At 43.3% G+C, this 22,450-nt stretch overlaps 1 protein-coding gene across 1 annotated transcript in view; it reads left to right on the top strand.

Annotated features, from left to right (window-relative positions):
• Nucleotides 1-22,074, top strand: part of ndst2a (N-deacetylase/N-sulfotransferase (heparan glucosaminyl) 2a) — a 32,101-nt gene extending 10,027 nt beyond the window's left edge. Inside the window, exons 2-16 of the mRNA XM_027275840.1 lie at nucleotides 1,622-1,682; nucleotides 7,675-7,725; nucleotides 7,848-9,507; nucleotides 13,709-13,796; nucleotides 13,914-14,068; nucleotides 14,256-14,441; nucleotides 15,307-15,435; nucleotides 16,330-16,512; nucleotides 17,115-17,211; nucleotides 17,302-17,425; nucleotides 18,079-18,253; nucleotides 18,371-18,541; nucleotides 19,218-19,327; nucleotides 19,433-19,535; nucleotides 20,998-22,074. Coding sequence (XP_027131641.1) covers nucleotides 8,434-9,507; nucleotides 13,709-13,796; nucleotides 13,914-14,068; nucleotides 14,256-14,441; nucleotides 15,307-15,435; nucleotides 16,330-16,512; nucleotides 17,115-17,211; nucleotides 17,302-17,425; nucleotides 18,079-18,253; nucleotides 18,371-18,541; nucleotides 19,218-19,327; nucleotides 19,433-19,535; nucleotides 20,998-21,123 — 2,721 coding nt within the window. The 5' untranslated portion in view covers nucleotides 1,622-1,682; nucleotides 7,675-7,725; nucleotides 7,848-8,433 and the 3' untranslated portion in view covers nucleotides 21,124-22,074. The remainder of the gene's footprint in view (nucleotides 1-1,621; nucleotides 1,683-7,674; nucleotides 7,726-7,847; nucleotides 9,508-13,708; nucleotides 13,797-13,913; nucleotides 14,069-14,255; nucleotides 14,442-15,306; nucleotides 15,436-16,329; nucleotides 16,513-17,114; nucleotides 17,212-17,301; nucleotides 17,426-18,078; nucleotides 18,254-18,370; nucleotides 18,542-19,217; nucleotides 19,328-19,432; nucleotides 19,536-20,997) is intronic.
• The last annotated feature ends 376 nt before the right edge of the window (nucleotides 22,075-22,450 follow it).

Genomic DNA, 22,450 nt, shown 5'->3' with positions numbered 1-22,450 from the left:
AGAGCACTCACACAGGGCGCGTCTCAGCAGCGTCCCAGAAGCGGCTCTCCGCGCCACGGCACGAGCTTTCCGTAGCATTTCTATTTTTGACGCGAGCTGCTGCTAAACCTCGTAAAGTTCAACAGAGCAGATCGCACCAGACAGGAAATCCAACATAGAATCAACGTAATAAACTTCCGCCCCCTTTCAAAATAAAACACAATACGCAGTTCATGTAGCTTTTTACAACTTCACATCAACGTTACGTCATAACCGGTGGCACCAGGTGACCAAAGATTGATCCAAAGGGTCTCAATATGAACGACGAGAGACTAATTGTTGAACTGGAACAACACACAATAATTTATGACACAACAGATGCTTTTTATAATCTCCTCCACATCAGAGAAGCAAAGTCAGCTGTTTGTTGTTGTTTTCTTTATACACTGTTTATCGCGGGGTCTCGCATATGTCCAGGATTCTCGCGTGATCTTGTGGTCTTGCATGAATACGGCCGGCTTGCTCCGCTGCCGCTCCGCGGCTGACACGCGTCCGGTGTGAGTTGACGCTGGGCAAAAGACGCAGCTAAACCGCAGCGCTGCCGTTCCGCTGCTGTAACGCCTCCTGTGTGAGTCCCGTGTTATAGTGCAGAAAATACGGTATTTATTAAATAATACTCTTATGTGATGGAAACTGAATATTTTTGGTCAGAGAAAACAAACAATGTGATGACATCACCTTGGACACAAGGAAACGTGCCAAAGGAAACAGTATTTTTGACTTGAAAACCTTTGAGTCATTTTATTATTTTGTAGACCAGCTCAGGCTGAAATTGGCCTGCCATCTTATTCACAGAATTAATGTTAGTTAATGACAGCTGATACGACTGGCTGCCACCGACATTTATCATTTCAACAGACTTCCTACAGCGCTTGTGATGCTGTGAACTAAAAAGGAGCACTAATTCTATGTAACATTTAAGCCTAATTATCGGAGTATCTGAAAACAAGTTGAATTCTTGCGACCTGTGAAGCAGACACTGACCAGCCCCTCCTCAGCCTGAGGCCTTTAGCAAACCATTCATTAGTCCAGCAGAATGTTCTGTCATTCTAATGGTTATGATGACCATTCTGAGCCACAGGGGGAAGAGAACAGGTCATCCACTGATCACAGGGTTGGTGATTCCATTCCCACCATCTGCTTTCCACATGTCCACATGTATGAACCCCAAATTGCTCTCACTGGTCAGGTGTGGGTTAATGAGCAGCAGTCATTGTGTCCATACAATGTCCAAAAATTATGAAAAATGTTGATCAGTGTTTCCCAAAGCCAGAGGTGACGTCCTCACATGACATGTTTTGTCCACAATCTAAAGATGTTCAGTTTACTGTCATAGAGGACGAAAGGAAGCACAACCTGTGAGAAGCCTTTTTTAAAGAAATAACTCTAAACAATTAATTGCAATTAATTGTTGACAATTATTGACAAATTGTTGCAACAGGAACAGCTAAGCAAAGATAAATCTATATTTTATCTTAAAAACACCAATGTTGAGAACATTCACTGTATATAAAAAGCACATTAAGATACTGTAAACATTTCGTTTGTATGTTTGTAATAATTGTCCTTTCTGCTTTTTCAGATGTTCCCAGCAATGTGGAGCTGAAGGTCTGTGACAGTGGAGGGAAAGCCAGTCCAAGCAAGTCAGTACACTTTATACATATTTGCTCTCAGCAGTAGTAACCATATCGTAACCAGAACACAGTCCATGTTACTGGAATTTCACAAGATATGGTTACATGATCTGACAGCCTCCTCATCTTGACTGGTGATCAGGTGTGCCTTCGGCATAGAGATGTAACCTCCCTGCCAGCTTGCCAGATGTTGTGGTTCATTTTCTTCCTTTGATCAGCCTTCAATAAGTTTAGATACACTGAGACTCAAACCAACAACTTTACTTCCCTCTTTTGTTTAAAAAGAACAAATAATAACAACCAAAATAACCCAAAGATAAACTACAAAATTACTATCTACCCACCATGTATGCCTTCATGGCTCCTACAGTGATCTTTTTCCTTTTATAGTGTATCATGATTGCATAATTGAACAACATATTTTCTCAAATATATTCAATAGTAGAAAGCACTTAGTGGGAAGGGGCTTGATCTCCAAAATCTATAATAAATTGGTTGGTGAATCTTCAGAATCCTGAGTAAATAAGCTCGAGTCCTGGAGAGAGGACCTACAGGAGAATATCTCCATTGAGGAGTGGGAGAAGGCATGTACCAAGGCACAATTACAAACAGTGAACACCCGTTTAAGATTTCTGCAGTACAACTGGCTAATGCGTTCTTATGATTCCAGTTAAACTGAATAAATTCAATAACGCTATACCTGATGTTTGCATAAAATGTGACAAAGAAAAGGGCACGATTTTTCATTGTTTGTGGCAGTGTTCTCTGGGAAGAAGTGAAACAGTGTATTGAAAATTATACATACACATACCCAAAATATTCCTATTGGGTATCTACCCAGCTAACTGTAACATAGGAAAGAAGCATAGATTATTTTTAGATATAGGCCAAAATAGTCATTCCATTAGCTTGGAAAGAGGTGGATAGACCAAGGATAGGTAAATGGTTTTCTGAATTAACAACAACTTTGCCCTTAGAAAAGATTCCGTATGCAATCAAAGGTAAACAACCCATTTTTGATAACATCTTGGGCCCCTTTAGAAATTTTCTTTCAAATAAAGACTTGTCTGGTTTGGTGAAAACACCTGGGCCTGACCTATAAGTAGCCCTCTGCAGTTCATTTGGGAAAATGATTACTGTCTGGAGTAGATTGACCACTTTCTAATTTATGTAATGCACCCTTGTGAACAGGATCAGTGTATGGTTGGTTTTGTACTTATTTTCCCCCATTTGTATTTCTGTTTATTTTTTTAAATTTTTTAAAAACTTTTACTTACGTAATCTTTGTATTGTGTATTTAAGTTCCTTTTCTTCGTAAGTGATTCTTATTTTTTTATTTGGGTTGCCGTTTTGTTGTTATGTCTTGTTCGTGAATTGAAGACGGTTCTACACGTTTGGGGCACAGTTTGAAGCCTCAGTAGTTATATGTATATGTATGTGTTAAGTGTCTGAAAATTAATAAAGACATTTTTGGGAAAGAAAGCCCTTAGTGCAGGATTTTAAATTAGGATCTTGCGATACACTGAGAAATGTAGACTAGCAGGCTTTATATACACGTTTGGGATTTGGGGTCTATAGGTGTGATTGGCAGTGGCAGCTGCCCCAGTTGAGACAGATGTTGAGAGATTAATTAAATCAAATTAATGCAGAAATCACATGATGGAATGTTACTTCCATCGAGTCTAATACAACAGTGTTTTATAAAAAATAAAAACAGGTGATCAAAGCAGCAGTAGTTGCCGTGGCTATCAGTGGCAGCTGTTGAGAGATTAATTAAGAAAACACAAATTATTGCAGAAATCACGTATTGGAAATGCTACTGCCAGCGAGTCTAATACAACTCTGATGACCGTTTTATAAAATAAAAAATAAAAGCAAATGCCCATAACAGCAGCAGTTGCCGTGGCAGGGCAGTGATAACTTTCCCAGACACCGGCAACTGCCGTGGCGCACGCACGCACGCACGCACGCACGCACGCACGCACGCGTAGGTGCTGATTGACCGAAGAGGTGTCCTGTGTGTCTGCGCTCTAGTGCTCTGCCTGTACCTGGATGTTTGTCACAGAAAAGAGAATTTGAATTGTGAGAACTAAATGTTAAGTTCCAAAGTTTTTTATTATTCAATTATTCAAGTTACACAATTCAAATTCAAATATAAATGGTTCAAATTCAGTTTCTGGTGGCACATATTTCAGCCCATAGTAACCCTTTCACATGCTTCCATACCTCCTGTCCTCTCACAATGATACTCTGTGTTACAATAACAACCAAAGTTCATTGACTTACTTTCTGATTCTTATTTTCTTTGATTAAAATAAACACATGTAGGTTAGAAGCAAGCAGCCACAAGCAGCCACTTGAAGCTGGCTACAGAACAAGTCAGTCTCCATAAGTCCCCATGTTCAAATGTCCAACTTCACAGCAGAAATAAACATGTTTACAGCCTGGTACAAAAAACTGTTTTGGTCTCTGTAGCTAATTTACCCGTTCATGACAACTGTACTGAGGGTGAATTTATATACAACTCACCTGTTCACATTATATTAAGATTTAAAGTTATGCAGGATTAACAGAGCGGACGCCTCGATTGACAGGTGGGTGTCGTTACATATGGCTTGTTTGAGCAACCAGGCATCATTCAGCCCGCATCAGGTCAGCAATAATCCACATCTTTGGCCATTTTAGATTAACTGGGAGGCGGAAGCGCCAGCACTACCAACATGGTGGTGGCCAGAGCCAGAGATCTGAGCTTCAGAATGGCTCTTGGGAAAACTGTGGGTGATGTCACACATACGCCATCCTATTTATAAACACAGTTTCCTTCAACAGCAGCAAAAGTCCTGTTGGTCTCATTCTACTCTATTGGTCCAGTAGTATGACTGGCTGTTCCCTCTAATACTGTAAACTTTGACCACAGGCAGAAATGAAGCTGACCTCTGACCTTTGAATTCTCACCCACTGCCTCCACTCAAATATTTTACCACTTCACAGGAAATATTAAGACCTGATGTGCAGATCATTGATAATTTATTAACACACCCCTCAGGATCAGCACCACATTATGAGCTTGGTTGCCCTCCATCCTGCTGGTTCTGTCCTGGTTCTTTAGTGTTGTTGTTGCTGCTGCCGGTCTGTCTTTGTGGATCCCAGAGGAGTGTTCAGCTCCACTCAGTAATCCATTAAACACCAGATGCTCATTATGACTGCAGTCTCCCCATACTGCTCCTCCAGCCTCCCGCACTCCATTTATTATCTATTCCTCCCCCTCGTCTTCCTCACCTTCAACCTATCAGTCTGTGTCTGTCTGGCATTTCATTATGCAGCGCTCGTAGGCCTCAGACAGGGAGCGGCTGAGTGTGTATTCAAATTTACCACTTGATACTCTTGGTAGTGTTTAGATGCTGTGTGTGGACAAAATAAGAGCAGTCTATTGTTACAGCTCTGCAGTAATTTCTACCTTTGCGAAGTGAATTTCACACGGCTAGTTTACCATGTATTGATGGGGTGGTGGGGGGGTTAAGTGTCTTCCCTAATTACATAGTTGTCTATCGTTTGTGACTAATGTACCAGTTGAGACAGTGGCTCTGTTGGTTTTCAGCCAAGAAAAGTGGATGACAGATTTCAGCAGACAGTCAAACTCAAAGTGAACGCTGAGTGTGTGCTGAAGTAACCAGCAGGGCAATGGGAATGTACAGTACATGAGGGAAGGTGTGTTAGTACAGTACAGTTAATGAATCATTAATGGAGCTCTGTGATCGCAGTGCATTATTAATGTCAGTTGTGACACTTGGCTGTGTCACTCACATGCCAGACTTTTTATTTAGGGAAGGCTTTGAAACCAGCACACACACACACACACACACACACACACACACACACACACACACACTTCTGTTGTCATGTAAAGCTTGTAAAATTTTCCTTGGCAAAAATCATGGCCATCACCTTGGAATTTCTTTTTATTATGTATGGGAGGTTATTGCCTAGTGCCAGCTGCAGCCAGCAGCTTTAAATGTGAATTGTAGAATTGGTCAGACAGTGTCAGAGCTGTAGGGTTCGAGTTATTATGTATTTGTCGCAGTGATGATCCAAGTCTTTGCCAATTTTTAGATTAGCCAGGAGGCGGAAGAGGACGGACTGCCAAGAAGATGACAGCCAGAGCCACATATTCATACTCATACTGTCAGTGTTACTAACTCTTCTATTCATGGATTATTGCTGTTATACAATCTCTCTAAAGTAAGTCAAGTTTTGTAACAACAACAAATGCATTCTAAAAAAACAACAGCTAAATATTCTGTCATTAAATGTAGATATTTAAGATCTTCTCCCATCTCGTCGCTTTCTTTTATTTACTAATTTTCCAACTCCTATGGAACAAATCCCATTCTCCCGTTCTCAGCAGGTCATACCACTTAGTTAGTCTTCACAGCATTACTCCAGGTAGCAGGCATTCAAATCTGATCAATATTTGGTATCTAAATGGACTTCACACTGCAAGCATGATTCAGTTTATTTGCACACAGGTTTATTCAGGACCAGATTTTTTTTCAGCACAGCTGCTGCAAACAGTAAAGTGTGCTCAGAGATGTGTTTTTAATAGTTAGCCTAACCACCTCTTTGTCCTGAACATCAATGGAGTTCATCAGGGTCCAGCTGTCTGTGTGTGTGTGTGTGTGTGTGTGTGTGTGTGTGTGTTCCATCCAATTAAGTTTGATCCATCACCTCAGCCTTTATCCATTCATTCTACTGTGTGTTCACATCTGATGAACACACACAGTCCACCACACAAAATGAACTGAAGCCCAAATAGAATGGGTCTTCTGCAGGCCGTGGTATTATCTGCTCTGTGTGAGTGTGTGTGTGTATATGTGTGAGTGATTCCTCACAGTATTCAAAGCATCCATTTGCTGCAGTTCGTTAATTAGCACTGCGAGCCAAAAGAATGGAGGTATGCGTGTGCACGCGTCCACACGTAGGGTTACTACACTCATACAAAGGCAGCACATTCTTTGTCTCCCATTCATAGCAGAATGACAGTGGTTGGACCACACACACTAATACAGGATACTTCCTCTGGGTGATCATTTAATTGTCTGAAACTTTGATGAATTAATAAATAAATAGAAAAAGCAGGTAAGCATCAGAGTTTTCATTGTCTGTTCTGATTTTCTTTGTGTGGCACAAAGTATTTGAGATCATATTCTTTGTGTTACTTAACCATTAGTTCAGTTTGGGCACATACTCTGTCCTCTGTGTGTTCAATACTCATGTCTCCTTGATGATTTAACCATACTATAAGTTTCATGTTATGTCCATAAGTTTAAATGATTTGGCATTCATTAGGTTTTTTTTGTTTGCTATGGCTGCTCGCTCTAAATATGATTCCCATTATACTTGGCCGCTATTGCTATGAAGAAGAAGTCAGTCAGAGGCATGAACCTGAAAGTGATTTTTAAACTGTGGATCTGTAAGTTTAGTCTAATCTTTAGCTTCTGTTTGCTGTTAGCAGAATTTTAAGCTTAGTGATTGGATGTTTTGTACAGCAGTGCGCACTGGACATCAGAAAAGACAAGTGTCAGTACATGTATTGCTTATTCAGCCAGGGTCAATCATGTCTTAAGTCTTCCATCTGTCTGTTAGCTAAGGTATCTCTGCAGAAAATGAATGACCTTTTTCCTCAAGTCAACCCAAGTAACTAAGTTAAGTTGAAACTTTATTATTCATGTTATATTACATACATGAAATTATTCTTTCGCTTTTAACCCATCCAACTGACACCTGTCGGAACACTACTCTACCACAGTTCAGGCTGCCGCTACCTCAAAATTCAACAAGGCCGCGCTCTATGTTCATGTCTTTTGCGCATAATGTATGAAGCTTCTTGGATTTGGCTGTTGTCTAAAATAAACAGGCTTGAAACTTATTGTTATTGTTTGCCCTTTATAAAATAATCTAGATTTACAGTTTCTTTCCTCCCTCCCTCTCCTCTCTCTTGCAGAGGTTTTCCAGATTTGGAGCAGAAGGTTTTCAGATCTGCAGTGTTTTCCAGGTGAGATTTGCACACCTTTCCCCATCACAGATGGAGAAGCATTTTCTTTACATTTTTCTGGAGTACAGTCCTCTACACCCTTCACATTGTCTTCTTCACACTTCTCTGTCCTCATCTTCTAGGTGTCTCTTTCTGGGATGTCCAGGCCAGGTGGCCTGAGGGGGTCCAGCCCCAGAGCACAGGCCACCACCAGCACAGACATACTGCATAAACACCTGCAGATGGACACATCTACATGTACTGTAGAGACACCTGCACAGCTGCTTAAAGGAGAGAATTGAGCAAGCAGGAAGCGGGCTGAACTCTGGACCTGATCTTCAGGAACCAAGGGGTCTTTAGAGAGAAACCTTCTGTGTCACCTTTTATTCAGCCAACTTCCATTTTTCTCCCTTCAGTTCCCAGATAATTTAACATTCCATCCATCAAATAATCATCCATCCTTCCCTGCCTCCTGTCCCACTTCCCATTCAGTCATCAAAGAGTGTTTCTTGCACTGCAGAGGTACAAGTGGAGAGCAGGTAATGGATGATGCTGGCCATGGTGACCTAGTGTAAATGGCTATTCCTCAGCACAGCTCAGTGCCAGTATCTACTGCTCGATCTTCTGCCTCCACTCCCTCCTCCCCTCACTCCTACTCCACCTCTCCGCTCTCCTCCCCTGTTCACTGCTGCTGCTTGCTGCCCAGTCCTGCCTCTCCCCTCCAACACCATGGTAGGTTCAGGCTTGGGTGTGTGGAAGCTAATGAGAGGTGTCCGCCAGTTGGAGCTTCACCGCCTCATCCTGGCACTTATCATCTTCTGCTTGCTGTCCATGGCCTTCTTAGCTTACTACGTCTCCAACAGCCCCAAAATCAAAGAGGCCCCCCCTTTACCCTTCAGTGACTGCGGTGGGGGAGGGGGGATGTCACCTGGAGCGAGTACCGGGGCTGCCGGAGAAGGTCCAGGTGTCCAGAGGGCTCCGCTTTTCCTCCCCTCACGCCAGGGCAGACTACGACAGGTGAAAGCAGTGGACAATTCTAGGACACAGCCGGTAGTTCTGGTGTTTGTAGAGAGCATCTACTCCCAGCTGGGCCAGGAGATTGTAGCCATTTTAGAGTCTAGCCGCTTTCACTACCGGACAGAGATAGCTCCTGGTAAAGGTGACATGCCCACACTGACGGAGCATAACCGTGGACGCTACACATTGATCATCTATGAAAATGTGTTGAAATATGTCAATCTGGATGCATGGAATCGTGACTTGCTGGACAAGTACTGTGCTGAGTATGGAGTAGGTGTCATTGGCTTCTTCAAAGCTAATGAAAACTCGCTTCTCAGCGCACAGCTCAAAGGTTTCCCCCTCTTTCTACACTCACACCTGGGACTCAGGGACTACCGGATCAATCCCAATTCTCCTCTACTCTACATCACCAAGCCCAATCAGGTCGAGCAGGGCTCTTTACCAGGGGATGACTGGACCATTTTCCAATCTAACCACTCTACCTATGAACCAGTGCTTCTGGCCAGTACCAAATCGTCTGATGTACTGGCACATTTTGGACCCAGCCCACTGCGGGCCCTCCATGCCACAGTGGTCCAGGACTTAGGGCTCCATGATGGCATTCAAAGAGTCCTCTTCGGGAACAACCTTAACTATTGGCTTCACAAGTTGGTGTTTGTGGATGCCATTGCCTACCTGACAGGAAAGAGACTGTGTTTGTCCTTAGACCGCCACATCCTGGTGGACGTGGATGATATATTCGTTGGCAAAGAGGGAACCCGTATGAAGGTGTCAGATGTGGAGGTGGGTGAGCCTTGTTATTCATTGTCACCACAAATGTCTAGACATTCACTTGAGATAAAGATATATCCCTCAGGAAGTGGTAGAGACCAAACACAAAGTAAGGTTGCAAAGGGTCAGAAAGTTTCCGGTAAATGTCTTACTTTCCATAGGAAGTTAAATTGGGGAATTTTGGAAATATTCCAAATCGGAAACCATGGGAATTCTGAAAATGTATGGGGTAATTAAAACAAATATCACATCCAAACATAAATCTAAAGATTTTGCATGCTAAATAAAACAATTAAAAAACATTTCAACAGATTTATTTGTAAGTAGAACTTTATCTAGTTTAAATTATATTATTGAACAATATTATGTAGTCCAGAAGCTCAAATGTGTGTCTTCAATAGTCTCTGTGTGCTTTGGGCTCTAAAGTGTGGTCCAGCTACAGAAATCACCTGTGCAGGTAGGGGGCGTGGCCTCAATAGTCCTGCAGTAAGCAGTGTGCTATGTTCATGTGACTGAGGAATAGCAGATATTCAAGTGGACCTGCATGAAATCTGGTTGTTTTAGTCAAGATTATGCTAAAATATATTTTCCCCTGTTAGGGGCCAGCCTTCAATTTTGTAAATTCCTGTTTAATTCCCATTTATTCTCATAAATTCCCATAAATTCCCTTAATTCCCATGGAAAGTTTCCAACTTTGAAAATTCATGGAATAAGCAGTGCATCCACACACTGCATCCATAGTATGCTGAATGTGTTTTGTGGTGTTTATCAAAAGAATAACAAACAACTTGGTATGACGTAATGAAACTAGACGGGACGGTGTATAACAGAAAATATTTGAGCCACACCAGGTAAAATAAGGTGACACTAGGTGTGTGCTAATTCCCGGAAATGATAGCGATGCACATGTGCCATCTAAACAAATAAATAACACAAGCTCTATACACACACATTTTGGCTCCTACACTTGTTTTTGTGACTAATGACTGCAAGAAGTTTTGTATTCGGTCCAGTTTTAAGTGAGAGCGCTGTGACCTGCAGCCCGATACAGGCTTCATCTTCATTTTTACAGGTCATTGTCATCAAATTACATTAATTCTTCTCAAGTCTTGTTTTTGCCACTGGCTGGCTCAGATTGTTAACGTAAGTGTCTGACCACATCATGGCAAGGACTCCACAGAGAAAGGAAACATTTTCTGTACCTTCACTTTACTTGATCTGGTCTGTGTAATCACCTCTGTGAATAGATGATCACAGCCCACCACAGGAACAGCAACAGTCAAATCACAGAGAAGCAGGAGATAAGAGAAGTAGGACCCAGGTTTAAAAATACCAAAGTTGCACGTTAATGAAATCCATTGCAGACCCGCATCTAACTGTGACACATTGAGTTGATTTAAAAATGAAGAACTATTGGTACGGTTCCCTTTTTAACTGTGTGTGTGTGTGAATAGAGTGAGGTGTGTATCGATGACTCATACAAAGCTGGCACTTTCATCTATGGAGACGTATATTAAGAGCACTCTTGTAGTCTTTTATATTGTTAATTGCTTTAGATCTGACAAATCGACACCACCACGCCTACATCAGAAGGCTGCATGAACACTGAGCAGAGCTCTGCATGAGTGGTACTGGTTGGTATGGTGATTAAAGCAATCTGAAGGAGTGGAGGAGGTGGGGATAGGCAGCAGGACAGGCACTTAATTTAATGGAGGGTAAACCACTTAAACACGTTGTTGTAACTCGATAACCATGAGCCCAGTTGGCAGAATTTGTGTGTTAGGGTTAGGCAACTGACAATATATTTGTGCATTTGTATGTCTGCATTTCAGCGTTTGCACTGGGAGAGGTATCAAACTGTGAGTTTGATACATTTCAGTATCAAGAAAGAAACTCTTCGGATACACCTTAGCCTTAGTAAACTGAACACCTGAGTTTAACTTTGACCAAATTAAGACTAGTGTAATAGCTTTGTTAATTCATCGTAACGCACACTTTATTCACAACAAAATTGTTGTGATTAGTCTTTCCAACAATCACCAGCGTGTGGTTTGGTTGAAAGTCCCAAGTCTGGAGACCTATTTAAAGTTGCAATAATTTTCTTTTCTTTTTTTTTTTGACCCTGTAAATAAAAGCTACCTCCAACCATAAAACAAATTAAAGAGACAGTGGGCCAAATGACTCGATAGCAACACAACAGATAAACAAAACAAAACAAAACAAAACAAAGCCAGCATGATATTTTCTCCGATGGCACCATCTTACCCAGTTACCCAGAGAGCCATTCCTGAGATAGTGGGTCTACATCATCTTTCCACTTTATCATTACTTTCTGTTTGCCAATCATGATGCTTGTCTGGACCCAGTTAGCTAAAGATTTTACCATGTGGTTGATAACTTTAGGGTTCCCTAGTATGTAAAGTTCAGGACAGAGTTTGTAGTCTGTCCCTGCTATCTCTGAGAGATGCTGATGGATCCTGTACCTTTGGGTATGACCACAGTGCATGAACTAGGTGATGATTTCCTACATTTGTTTAGTTAACAAAAACAGTTGGGCGAGTTCTGATCAACCATTATATGTACATCCTGGACAAGTCGCCAGCTCACAGGACTCAGAGAGACAAACAAGCATTGACACCTACAGGCAATTTAAAGTCACCAATTAACCTGTTACAGTCGTGTCTTACCTGTGTACATGTCAGGAGTACCCAGAGAGAACTTACACAGACACGGGGAGAACATTCAAACTCCACACAGAAAGCCCCCAGCCGAGGTTCAAACCAGGAACCTTCTTGCTGTGAGGTGCTACAGTGCTATCCACTGCACCACCATGCCATCACCATGTCACACATTTAACACATGCAGCTGAAAATATGCAAAGCAGATGTCAGTCAATAAGGTTGCAGAAGACGAGGTAATTGCAAAGCACAGCTGAAAATGCAAAAATCTGAGATAAATTGTGTGAAGAATCTTAGAGCTCAGAGGCACTGCACTGCTGAACTGCTCTAGCTAAAGAAGCACAGAGGAGGTGGACTGGAGGAGGTTGAAGAGGATTGAAGGATTTGATTGTGAATCAGCAGTTTTTTTGAAAAGTCGCCGTTCAAACGCTCGATTCTGGTTACTTTTAAATGTGTATGTTCACCAGCCTGCACTCCTCTTCACTGTTTTTATTTTAAGTGAGTGATCATTGACTTGGGTTACCATGGCAATGTCTTTCAAGAGCCAGCATGTGCTGTTTTCTAACGCTGTTAGTTTTTCGGCAGAAGACGGAGTGGTTTAGTTGTTTTGAAGATTGTAGTGCAGTGCATTGTGGATAACATGCAAACAGCTCAGCATGCCGATGGAAAACGCCTTTCACATGTGGTTTGGTTTAGGTTTGGTTTGGTTTCACACAGCCTTGTGCTTGACCAAAGCATGGAGCTGCACAGTGGTTTACTGATACCACAGTGATGCAGTCACTTGGAACATTTTCTAGAGTTCGGTTCTCTGCCATGGACCTCTCTGTGTGCCTGTTGATGTTCTTCTGTTGTCTTAGTGTGGACTGTGTGAACTGCCTTTCACTCACTCCATACATCGTGTCATACATCGTGTGTGTGCCTGTGAGGCTGTGGGTGGTGGACTGTGGTGACACCATGGGTCCAATAGTCTGTTTTACTTAGGAAGGTTCCTCACTGCGTAAATCACCTGGAAGTATTAATGTAGCCGCCATGATAAGAGCTGTTGGAATTCTCTAAATGTTATCGGAAGGAGCTTCAGTGCTTCCTTTATTAGCTATCAGAGGATACTACATGTGACAGACAGAAACCTGTTACTCTACAGTTCTGTGGTTTGTCAGTACAGCCTGCAGTCTGTTAACAGGCACACCGACTCTCGTCTCCTCTATGCATCCTGCTCTGTGTTCTTCTAAACGCTGATCGCGGCTCGTTCATCTTCACCTCCTGCAATTCTCTGCATTCGTTCTCCTCAGGTGTTTAAGTTTGCTGTCTACTGTTGTGAAGAACTTTCTCAAAGTGTTGTTGATAACTAGATAGGCTAATAATTCATGTATAGTTTTTCAGTCAGCACCATAAAATGTATCGGACATAAAAACTGTTATTTCATTTGATTTATTCTTTGTTGGTCACTGAGGTTAGACAACAGTAGCTGATCATTTTCTTAGAGTAACCATGAGATAAAATCATGTTGTCACTGAGTATTTTTTATCCTTTCACAGGCGTTGCTCAACACTCAAAACAAGCTGAGAGCACTAGTCCCCAATTTCACCTTCAACTTGGGATTTTCTGGAAAGTTCTACCACACAGGTATTGGGCGTCTGACATGACTATGTTAATACTGCTTCCTGTTTTATAATCCAGCTTTGGATCTTTGTCAACGTGTGTGTGTGTGTGTGTGTGTGTGTGTGTGTGTGTGTGTGTCAGGAACGGATGAGGAGGATCGTGGAGATGACATGCTTCTGCAGCACAGGATGGACTTCTGGTGGTTTCCTCACATGTGGAGCCACATGCAGCCTCACCTCTTTCACAACGTCAGCGTCTTAGCTGAGCAGATGAGGCTCAACAAGGTCTTTGCTCAGGTCAGCAGCACTCATACACTGCAGACACGTGTGTAACAGAGCTGTTATAGATATTTGCAGTTCTTAGAAATGTACCCACCTGCATATGGGGTGAGGCATCTGCTTCCTTTCATAACTTTCTCCTCACCTTCCCACCTCTCCTGCTGCTACCTCCTCATATCCTCCCCCCACACCTCCCTCTCTCCAGGAGCACGGCATCCCGACAGATATGGGCTATGCAGTGGCTCCGCACCACTCTGGGGTTTATCCAGTTCACAGCCAGCTCTACGAGGCCTGGAAGTCTGTGTGGGGCATCAAGGTGACCAGCACTGAGGAGTACCCCCATCTGAGGCCAGCTCGTTACCGCCGTGGCTTCATCCACAACGGGATCCAGGTCAGTCTGCAGTTGCATCTCAACAGTGTTCCTGTGTGTAAACGTTTCTCCACACTGACACACTTTCAGGGAGAAATCAAAGTAAATGTGGAGGTGATAATGAAGCACAGCAGCTCTGCAGAGCAGAAAATAGTTCTGTGTGAAAACCTGTGGATTAACCTGAGTAAGTCAAATCACAAGGTGTCAGCATTATCAGTGTCACATAATAAATAAAAATAGTACTTAGGCAGACAAAGACACCTACGGAGTGTGGTGTATAGATGCAGGACTACGATATATTTTTTTACTGAAGGGAAAGAGGTGTCCTTGAAGCACAATGTTTTGTTGGACCTGCCAGAGGACAGAAGTGGAACAGATAATAATAAAATATGCTGTACATTGTCCTGTAGTTTTTAATTTTGTATCTGAGGCAGTCTCTCTGTGAGGATCAGCTGTGATAGGATTGGGATTTGTTGTTACTGCACCTCCAACAGAAGTTTAAATTCTGTTTTCAACCAAGAGCAGCACTTGAAACAAAACAAAAAGAAAAATATCACTCAAATCTACACAAAAAATGAAATACTGTGCTGCTCCACTGTTTTGGTGCAGTTAAATGGAGCCGTTGAGCAGTGCCAACAGACAAGGGATTAAAACAGGATCAGACTGTATAGGAATCCTGCCGATTCCATAACCAGGGTCCAGTCTTCCATTGACTTAACCCTGACTAATTACTGATTCCTGTCTTATTGTCAACTTTAGTCCTTTTCCAGCTAAAATATCATCCACTTATTAAAAAAAAAAAAATTGCATAAAGGTGGACCAGAAAACGCATTCACAATCTCACACACACACATCAAACAACTAATGATCTCATTGTGTGTTTTAGGTGCTGCCCAGACAGACGTGTGGTCTGTTCACACATACAATCTTCTACAATGAATACCCAGGAGGCTCAAAGGAGCTGGACAAAAGCATCAGAGGAGGAGAACTCTTCCTCACTGTCCTCCTAAACCCTGTAAGAAAACTACCCTCCATACACACTACACCTGTAGATGTGGATTTGACTCAACATCTGCCTTCAGACTGGACTTATATGTGACTTGACTGCCTGCCTGATTAGTACTCAACAGTTTATGTTCATGTTATGATGTTATACGTAGAGAAGGACTCAACTACTAAAAGACTTGTGTTTGTTCACTCGTAGAGTTGCTTCAAGTCTGATCCATTGTGGCTGCCTATGTATTAAAACTTCTACTTAAAAGCTGAGACTAAGCAGTTACCTTTTCAGATAAAAACCAGGAGCAGAAAGAATGTTTCAGACACACAAACCCCTGGCAGAGCTCAGCTTTAACACACTCAGACGTTCTGAATCATTTCTTGCAACTGGGCGTTTTTCTTTATTTCCATTCTGTATCAGTGTTTGGCGTGTCATTTTCATTCTAAGCACTGATGGACTAAAGCTGCAAGTCACACCTCAGAGACTTGGACTTGGTTCAAAAAACTGAAACAGCTCTGGCACACACACATCAAATCACACAGGTTGAATGGATGTATCCTATCTGGACTGGTGTGTTTTTAATTCTAAATAGTGAAAATGTTTTGTTCTGCATCTTTAAATTTGTCATTTATTTAATGACGGGTTCTGAGAATACATTTATCACAATGTGTTGAGACTGTTTGTCCTCTTAAACCTGATTGGTCAATACTACTCACACTACAAACTGAAAGCACAACAGTTCCTGTTCCAAACCCCGTGCCCTCACCGGCAATTCTGCATTTATATGCAGAGATATGATTGTAGAGATCACAGTAAAGTTAACAGCTGTTATTGACCTGACTATGACTCAGCCTGCAGACCTGTTGCTCTGACAACAGCTCTAGGTAAATACATTGTATCCTCTCAATCCAGATCAGTATCTTCATGACCCACCTGTCCAACTACGGCAACGATCGGCTGGGTCTGTACACCTTCGAGTCTCTGGTGAAGTTTGTCCAGTGCTGGACCAACCTCAGACTGCAGACGTTGCCCCCTGTCCGGCTCGCAGAGAAATACTTCCAGATCTTCCCTGAGGAGAGAGACCCCCTGTGGCAGGTCAGTACATTCATTTTTTTACAGGACAGGGAAGACTTAGAACTGAACATTTTAGCTTTATAAAATGTATTTTTGAGAGGAATAGTGATGAATTTCCTTAATTTCTCTGGGTATTTCTTAATTTACATGCTAGTCAATCACTCAGTCATAATTCAGTCTGCAGTACTGCAGACACTGCAACAACCCTGCTGGTCCATCTCACACTCCATTTTCCCATCACTCATGAACAAGACCCCGAGATACTTGAAGTCCTTCACTTGTGGCAGCAACTCACTCCTAACATGGATGGAGCATTCCACCGTTTTCCAGCAGAGAACCATGGCCTCAGACTTTGAGGTGCTGACTCTCATCCCTGAGTCACTGCACACTCACCCCAGTGAGTGCTGAAGGTCACGGCCCACTTAAACCAACAGAACCACATCACCTCCAAATAGCAGGGAAGCAATCCCAAATCAGACACCCTCCTTCAGATCCCACCTATGAATATTACAAACTGAATCGGGGAGAGTGAGAACATATTTGACTTGGCTTTCTTTAAGGTAAAGGGCGAAGACATCAACACTTGATGTGATAAAAAGGTGAAACAAGTTTTTGTTTTTCAGAACCCTTGTCATGACAAGAGACACAAAGATATCTGGTCTAAAGAAAAGACCTGTGACCGACTCCCCAAGTTCCTCATCATTGGACCACAGAAAACAGGTACAGCTATGTCCTGCTCTATTCTTTCTTTGTCTACATACATACATCTTCACTAATATAGTCTGATCACTGTCTTTTCTTTACTAAAAGGCACTACAGCGCTTCATTCATTCCTGAGCCTCCACCCAGCAATCACCAGCTCCTTCCCCAGTGCCGCCACCTTTGAGGAGATCCAGTTCTTCAGTGGAGCAAACTATGATAACGGGATTGACTGGTAAGAAGAGGAACAGCACACACTGTACAGAGCCTGAACATAACATGGCTGCAGTGTTTCTTCTTTTCTTCACGTGTTATTTTAAGGTTCAGTTTAGAGGTTCAAATTGTAGAACATCACATGACATACAGTATGTACAATGATCTTTCTACACTGTTAAAGATGGAGGGTAAAAGCCACAGTCCAGTTGTTTCACAATGCTGAACGGCAGAGGACTGGATCTGCTGCTGGCTTGTTGATGGAACACTAAACCTACATGTGGCTGCCAAGGCAAACATACCCACTCTGGACTGAATGAATAATTAACAGTGCCTCCAAACATAAATCCAAAGCTTCAAAACAAAAGATGTCCTGGTGAGACCAGTCTGAGTCTAGAACCTCCATCTTATCCAGGATGTGTCAAAGTGCTGCTCGCTCACAGAGCTCGAGCTGCACACTGACTCGAGGGTGTAAACACTTTTTCTTTATTTATTCTTTTTGTATATGATTTGTGGAGATGTGTTTGACATCGAAGAGTCTTCTCTGTTCACTAGTGTCACAGATTAGAGTAATTCACATGCCAGCTCATTAAAATGTGAAGTGAAGCTACGTGGACGTGTGAATCCTCCCTCGCTCGAGCTAACAAGCACACGGTTTGTTTGTGCTCTCTTCAGGTACATGGACTTCTTCCCATTCCCTTCCAACGTCAGCACAGATTTCATGTTTGAAAAGAGTGCCAACTACTTCGACACAGAGGTCGCTCCGAAGAGAGCTGCTGCTCTGCTTCCCAGAGCCAAAATCCTGGCAGTGCTCATCAACCCGTCTGACAGAGCGTACTCCTGGTACCAGGTGAGAACCATCATCTGCTTCGTGTCAGACTGTACAGGATCCTCAGAGAAGCTGAGCTTGTCTTCACTCTAACGTGTGTGTGTGTGTGTGTGTGTGTGTGTGTGTGTGTCTCCACAGCACCAGAGGGCCCACCAGGACCCCGCAGCCCTCAACAACACTTTCCATGTGGTGGTGACTGCAGGCCCCTCTGCCCCCAAAGACCTGCAGGCGCTTCAGAGACGCTGCCTTCACCCCGGGGCCTACGCTACTCATCTGGAGCGCTGGCTGCAGCACTACCAGCCCAGCCAGGTAACACACACACTGCAGCAGGTGGACATTAGTACGGTCCAGTTACCTCACTTAGTTAACACAGTTACCTTACTGTCACGGTCCAGGTTGTTTTCCATAGAGACAGTCTGATAATCTGAATGTCTCACATCTCTACTTTGTGGATGAATTCCCTGCAAATGGATGTATGAAGGTTATACTTAAGTTAGTCTCATTACAACATCTGGAAGAACAATATCAGCACTAGTCAGTAATGTTGCCATAGATACCATTCAGCATAGAAACATCTTAAGGAAATGCAAGGACTCCCAACAGCTCTCAGCTGCCCTTGTCATTGGTAATGTTAGCTCTTTACATTCACTTCATTATCATAAAGGACGAGGACCGTCCACCCATGGGTGAGTCAGAGGTCCAGGTGAAGCAGCTACTTCCTCCAGTCTAGAATGATGTCACAGAGAAGAGCTCACATCACTGTAACATCCTGCCTCCTGTTACTGTGTTCATATTCTTCATCTTTGCCTGCAGTTATTTCAACACAGTAAGATGGAACCAGATGGTTATGATGTCAGCTGTTAGTCACCTGTCCTGTTTTCCGTTACATGGAAGCAGCAGTAGTTCCTCCTTGTATCAAGATATCATGTGCTGTGTGTGTGTGTGTGTGTGTGTGTGTGTGTGTGTGTGTGTGTGTGTGTTGCAGTTGCACATCGTGGATGGGGCCCTGCTGCGATCCAACCCGGCACTAGTGATGGAGGGGATCCAGAGATTCCTCGGTGTCACTCCAGTCTTCAACTACACCCAGGCTCTCATGTTTGTAACACACACACTCATACTGTTAATGAAGAGAAGCTCCATCCTTTAAAGGGACAGTTGATGTAGCACAGGGATGTGGAGTAACACGCCGTGTTCCTGCAGGTTCGATGACAGCAAAGGTTTCTGGTGTCAGCGGGTGGAAGGAGGTCGAGCCAAATGTCTGGGGAAGAGTAAAGGCAGGAAGTACCCAGAGATGAGTCCTGAGGTACGACATCACACCGCTTCACTGACTCACATGTAATTTAGTGTTCGAGGGTGTTTTCGAGGTGAACACAGTCTGGTTCAATACTTTTCTTCTTGTCAACATGAGAGCCCAAAACAACAATGAACGGAGCCCATCAACAAGACACACTGTAGTCTATGATGACTCAGTCCCACACACACACCATCCTGCTGCCACAGATCCTATCTCACACGGTGTGTGAGCTGCAGCACCTCTCCACAGATGGAGTGTGAGTCCGCAGACAGCAGACTCCTTGTCTTGTTCTTCAGACGTCACGCTGAGATCAGCAGCTTCGCTGAATATCACTGATGACTGTCAGCGCTCCGCTCAGCGCTAAACTCTGATCCGCGCGCCTTCGAGCTTTGCATCGCTTGGTGCTGTCACTGCTTCTGTGTCACCATGACAACACTGGGAGCAACTGGGAGCTGTGGCATAACTACATATTAAACAGGGTGTCGGTGAGGTGAAAGATGAAAATGTTGCATCTTAAACGTTTTAAATAAAATAACTCAAGGGGACTGGAGCCCGGGAGGTTTATTTAATCCACTGAACAAAATAGTCCTCACTCAGTTATTTACATCCATCCTCCACCACATGAAGTATTGGGTTGGGTCACGTTGGCAGCAGGTTTATCAGGCCTCTCCACACGACCTTCTTCAGCAACACATTGCAGCTCCTCCTGTCGGATCCTGTGGCGTTCCCACAATAGATGGGCTATATAATCCCTTCAGCAGGTTCTGCGTTCACCCCAGGGTCTCCTCCCAGTTGGATGTCCTACAACACCTCCAAAGGAAGGCACACGGGGGGGCGTCCTAATCAGATTTCAAACCACCTCAGCTAGCTCCTTTAGACACGAAGGAGCAGCAGCTGTACTCGGAGCTCCCTCAGGATGTCCAAGCGAGTCCACAGCGACTCACTCCCAACCTGGAGGGAGCATTCCACCGAGAACCAAGGCCTCAAACTCGGAGGTGCTGACTCTCATCCCAACTGCTTCACCCTCGGCTGCAGTCCCAAAATAACCTCAGTCATTTCATCCAAACAAAGTGCTTCACACAAAATAAGATGATGTAACAGATTAAAATGGAAATGGAAATACAATGAATAGATGAATTCATAAATATAGATCAAATAAAAGTCAAACTAAATAGATAAATAGATGGTCTCTGCTACCCTCGGGTCTTCATAGACTCTCCTGTCAGTGTAGTGTTTGTTCAAGCTGAGTGTCTCCAGCTGTTTTTAGGGAATGACTGAGCCTTTTATCAACTTTCTTCTTGACAATTAGAAAAATATTGAATAACACTAATTTATTGTTTCAAAGCTCAGAAGACAGACTGAAGAATGTCATCACACTTTGAACCTTTACATGTTGCAGCCAATTGTTTTTACTCTACTTCTGCTGATCTTTGACTTTTCTCCATGTTTTTGTGTGTCTGTGTGTGCACAGTCGCGTGCCTTCTTGGCCGAGTACTACCGTGAGCACAACATGGAGCTGCTGCATCTGCTGAATCGGTTGGGCCAACCGCTTCCATCCTGGCTCCGCCAAGAACTCCAGAGCACGAGCTGGAGCTGAGGCCACTTACTCACACACACACACACACACACACAAACACTCACACGCAAACATACACACACAAACACACACACAGCCACGCCACAGAAAAGCTGGGACTTGGAGTCGAGTTGGCTCTGGATTAGATTGGACTACCTGATCTGGAATCAACAGCAGCTCTGTCACTAGAAGAGCTCCACGGTTAGCTGATGTCACACGTCCTCCTGTTCCATGGCAGAAAGATGAGCTTACCACGTGACGCCTTTCTGGCAGAAGGACATTAGTGGATCCCTGAACCTCTTTCAGCCTCAGTGTGTGTGTCGGACGTGGATAAGGGGGCTCACACTGTATGCCTCTCTTGGCTTTGGATCCAGATGACTGGTCGACCAGCACGTTTGAGGCATAAAGAGCAGATCAGACAGCCTTAATGTGAGGAGAGAAACTCACAGGAAGAGACTGTGCAGATGTGTGTGTGTGTGTGTATGTGACTGGATACAGGACTATCACACACACACACACAAATCTTTTCTCTCCGCAAGAATGATGATTGTAAAACAGTCGATTTTCAAAAACAGTTGTATATGTTAGGTTTGAGGCCAGCAGACAGACCAGACAGACAGTCCACATCCTGGTCCAAATTTCTCACACACACACACACACACACACACACACACACACACACACACACACACAGGTCTAGCCAACAGTTTGGGGTGCTGCATTCCCTTTTTCCACAGTCTGTTGGCTGTAGTGACAGATATGTTGAAGCTTGTGTGATGACAGGTCAATGTAAATATCATGTGTCGTGGTCCAGGCTGTGCCCCACATCAACATCTTGTCAGTCAACAGCTGATACTCAGTTTATTGACTAAAGTAAAGATGATTTTTAAATGATGATCGACATCCTCTCTCTGTTCTGCAGTTTGATTTTAGCTCACTTCTATACTTTCTGATAACCTATGTAGTGTTTTTTTTAAAAAGAGCGGGAACCACACAGACTGTTTTTTAGTTATTTCAGCAACGTAGTTACTGTGATCAAACATGAGAAGCTGAGAGGTCTTCAAGTGGCCACTTGAGGCTGGCTCCAGAAGTGAGTCAGTCTCCATAAGTCCCCATGTTCAAATGTCCAACTTCACAGCAGAAATAAACATGTTTACAGCCTGGTACAAAAAACTGTTTTGGTCTCTGTAGCTAACTTCCCCGTTCATGACAACTGTACTGAGGGTGAATTTATATACAACTCACCTGTTCAGATTATATTAAGACTTACAGTTATGCAGGATTAAGAGATTGACAGATGGGTGTCTTATAGATACTGTAAATGTCCAAGTTGATTTTGTCCGTAGAG

The sequence above is a fragment of the Larimichthys crocea genome, unplaced genomic scaffold (genome assembly GCF_000972845.2).
Source record: "Larimichthys crocea isolate SSNF unplaced genomic scaffold, L_crocea_2.0 scaffold220, whole genome shotgun sequence".
NCBI classification, from domain to species: Eukaryota; Metazoa; Chordata; class Actinopteri; family Sciaenidae; genus Larimichthys; species Larimichthys crocea.
This window is presented reverse-complemented; position numbering and strand designations above follow the sequence as displayed.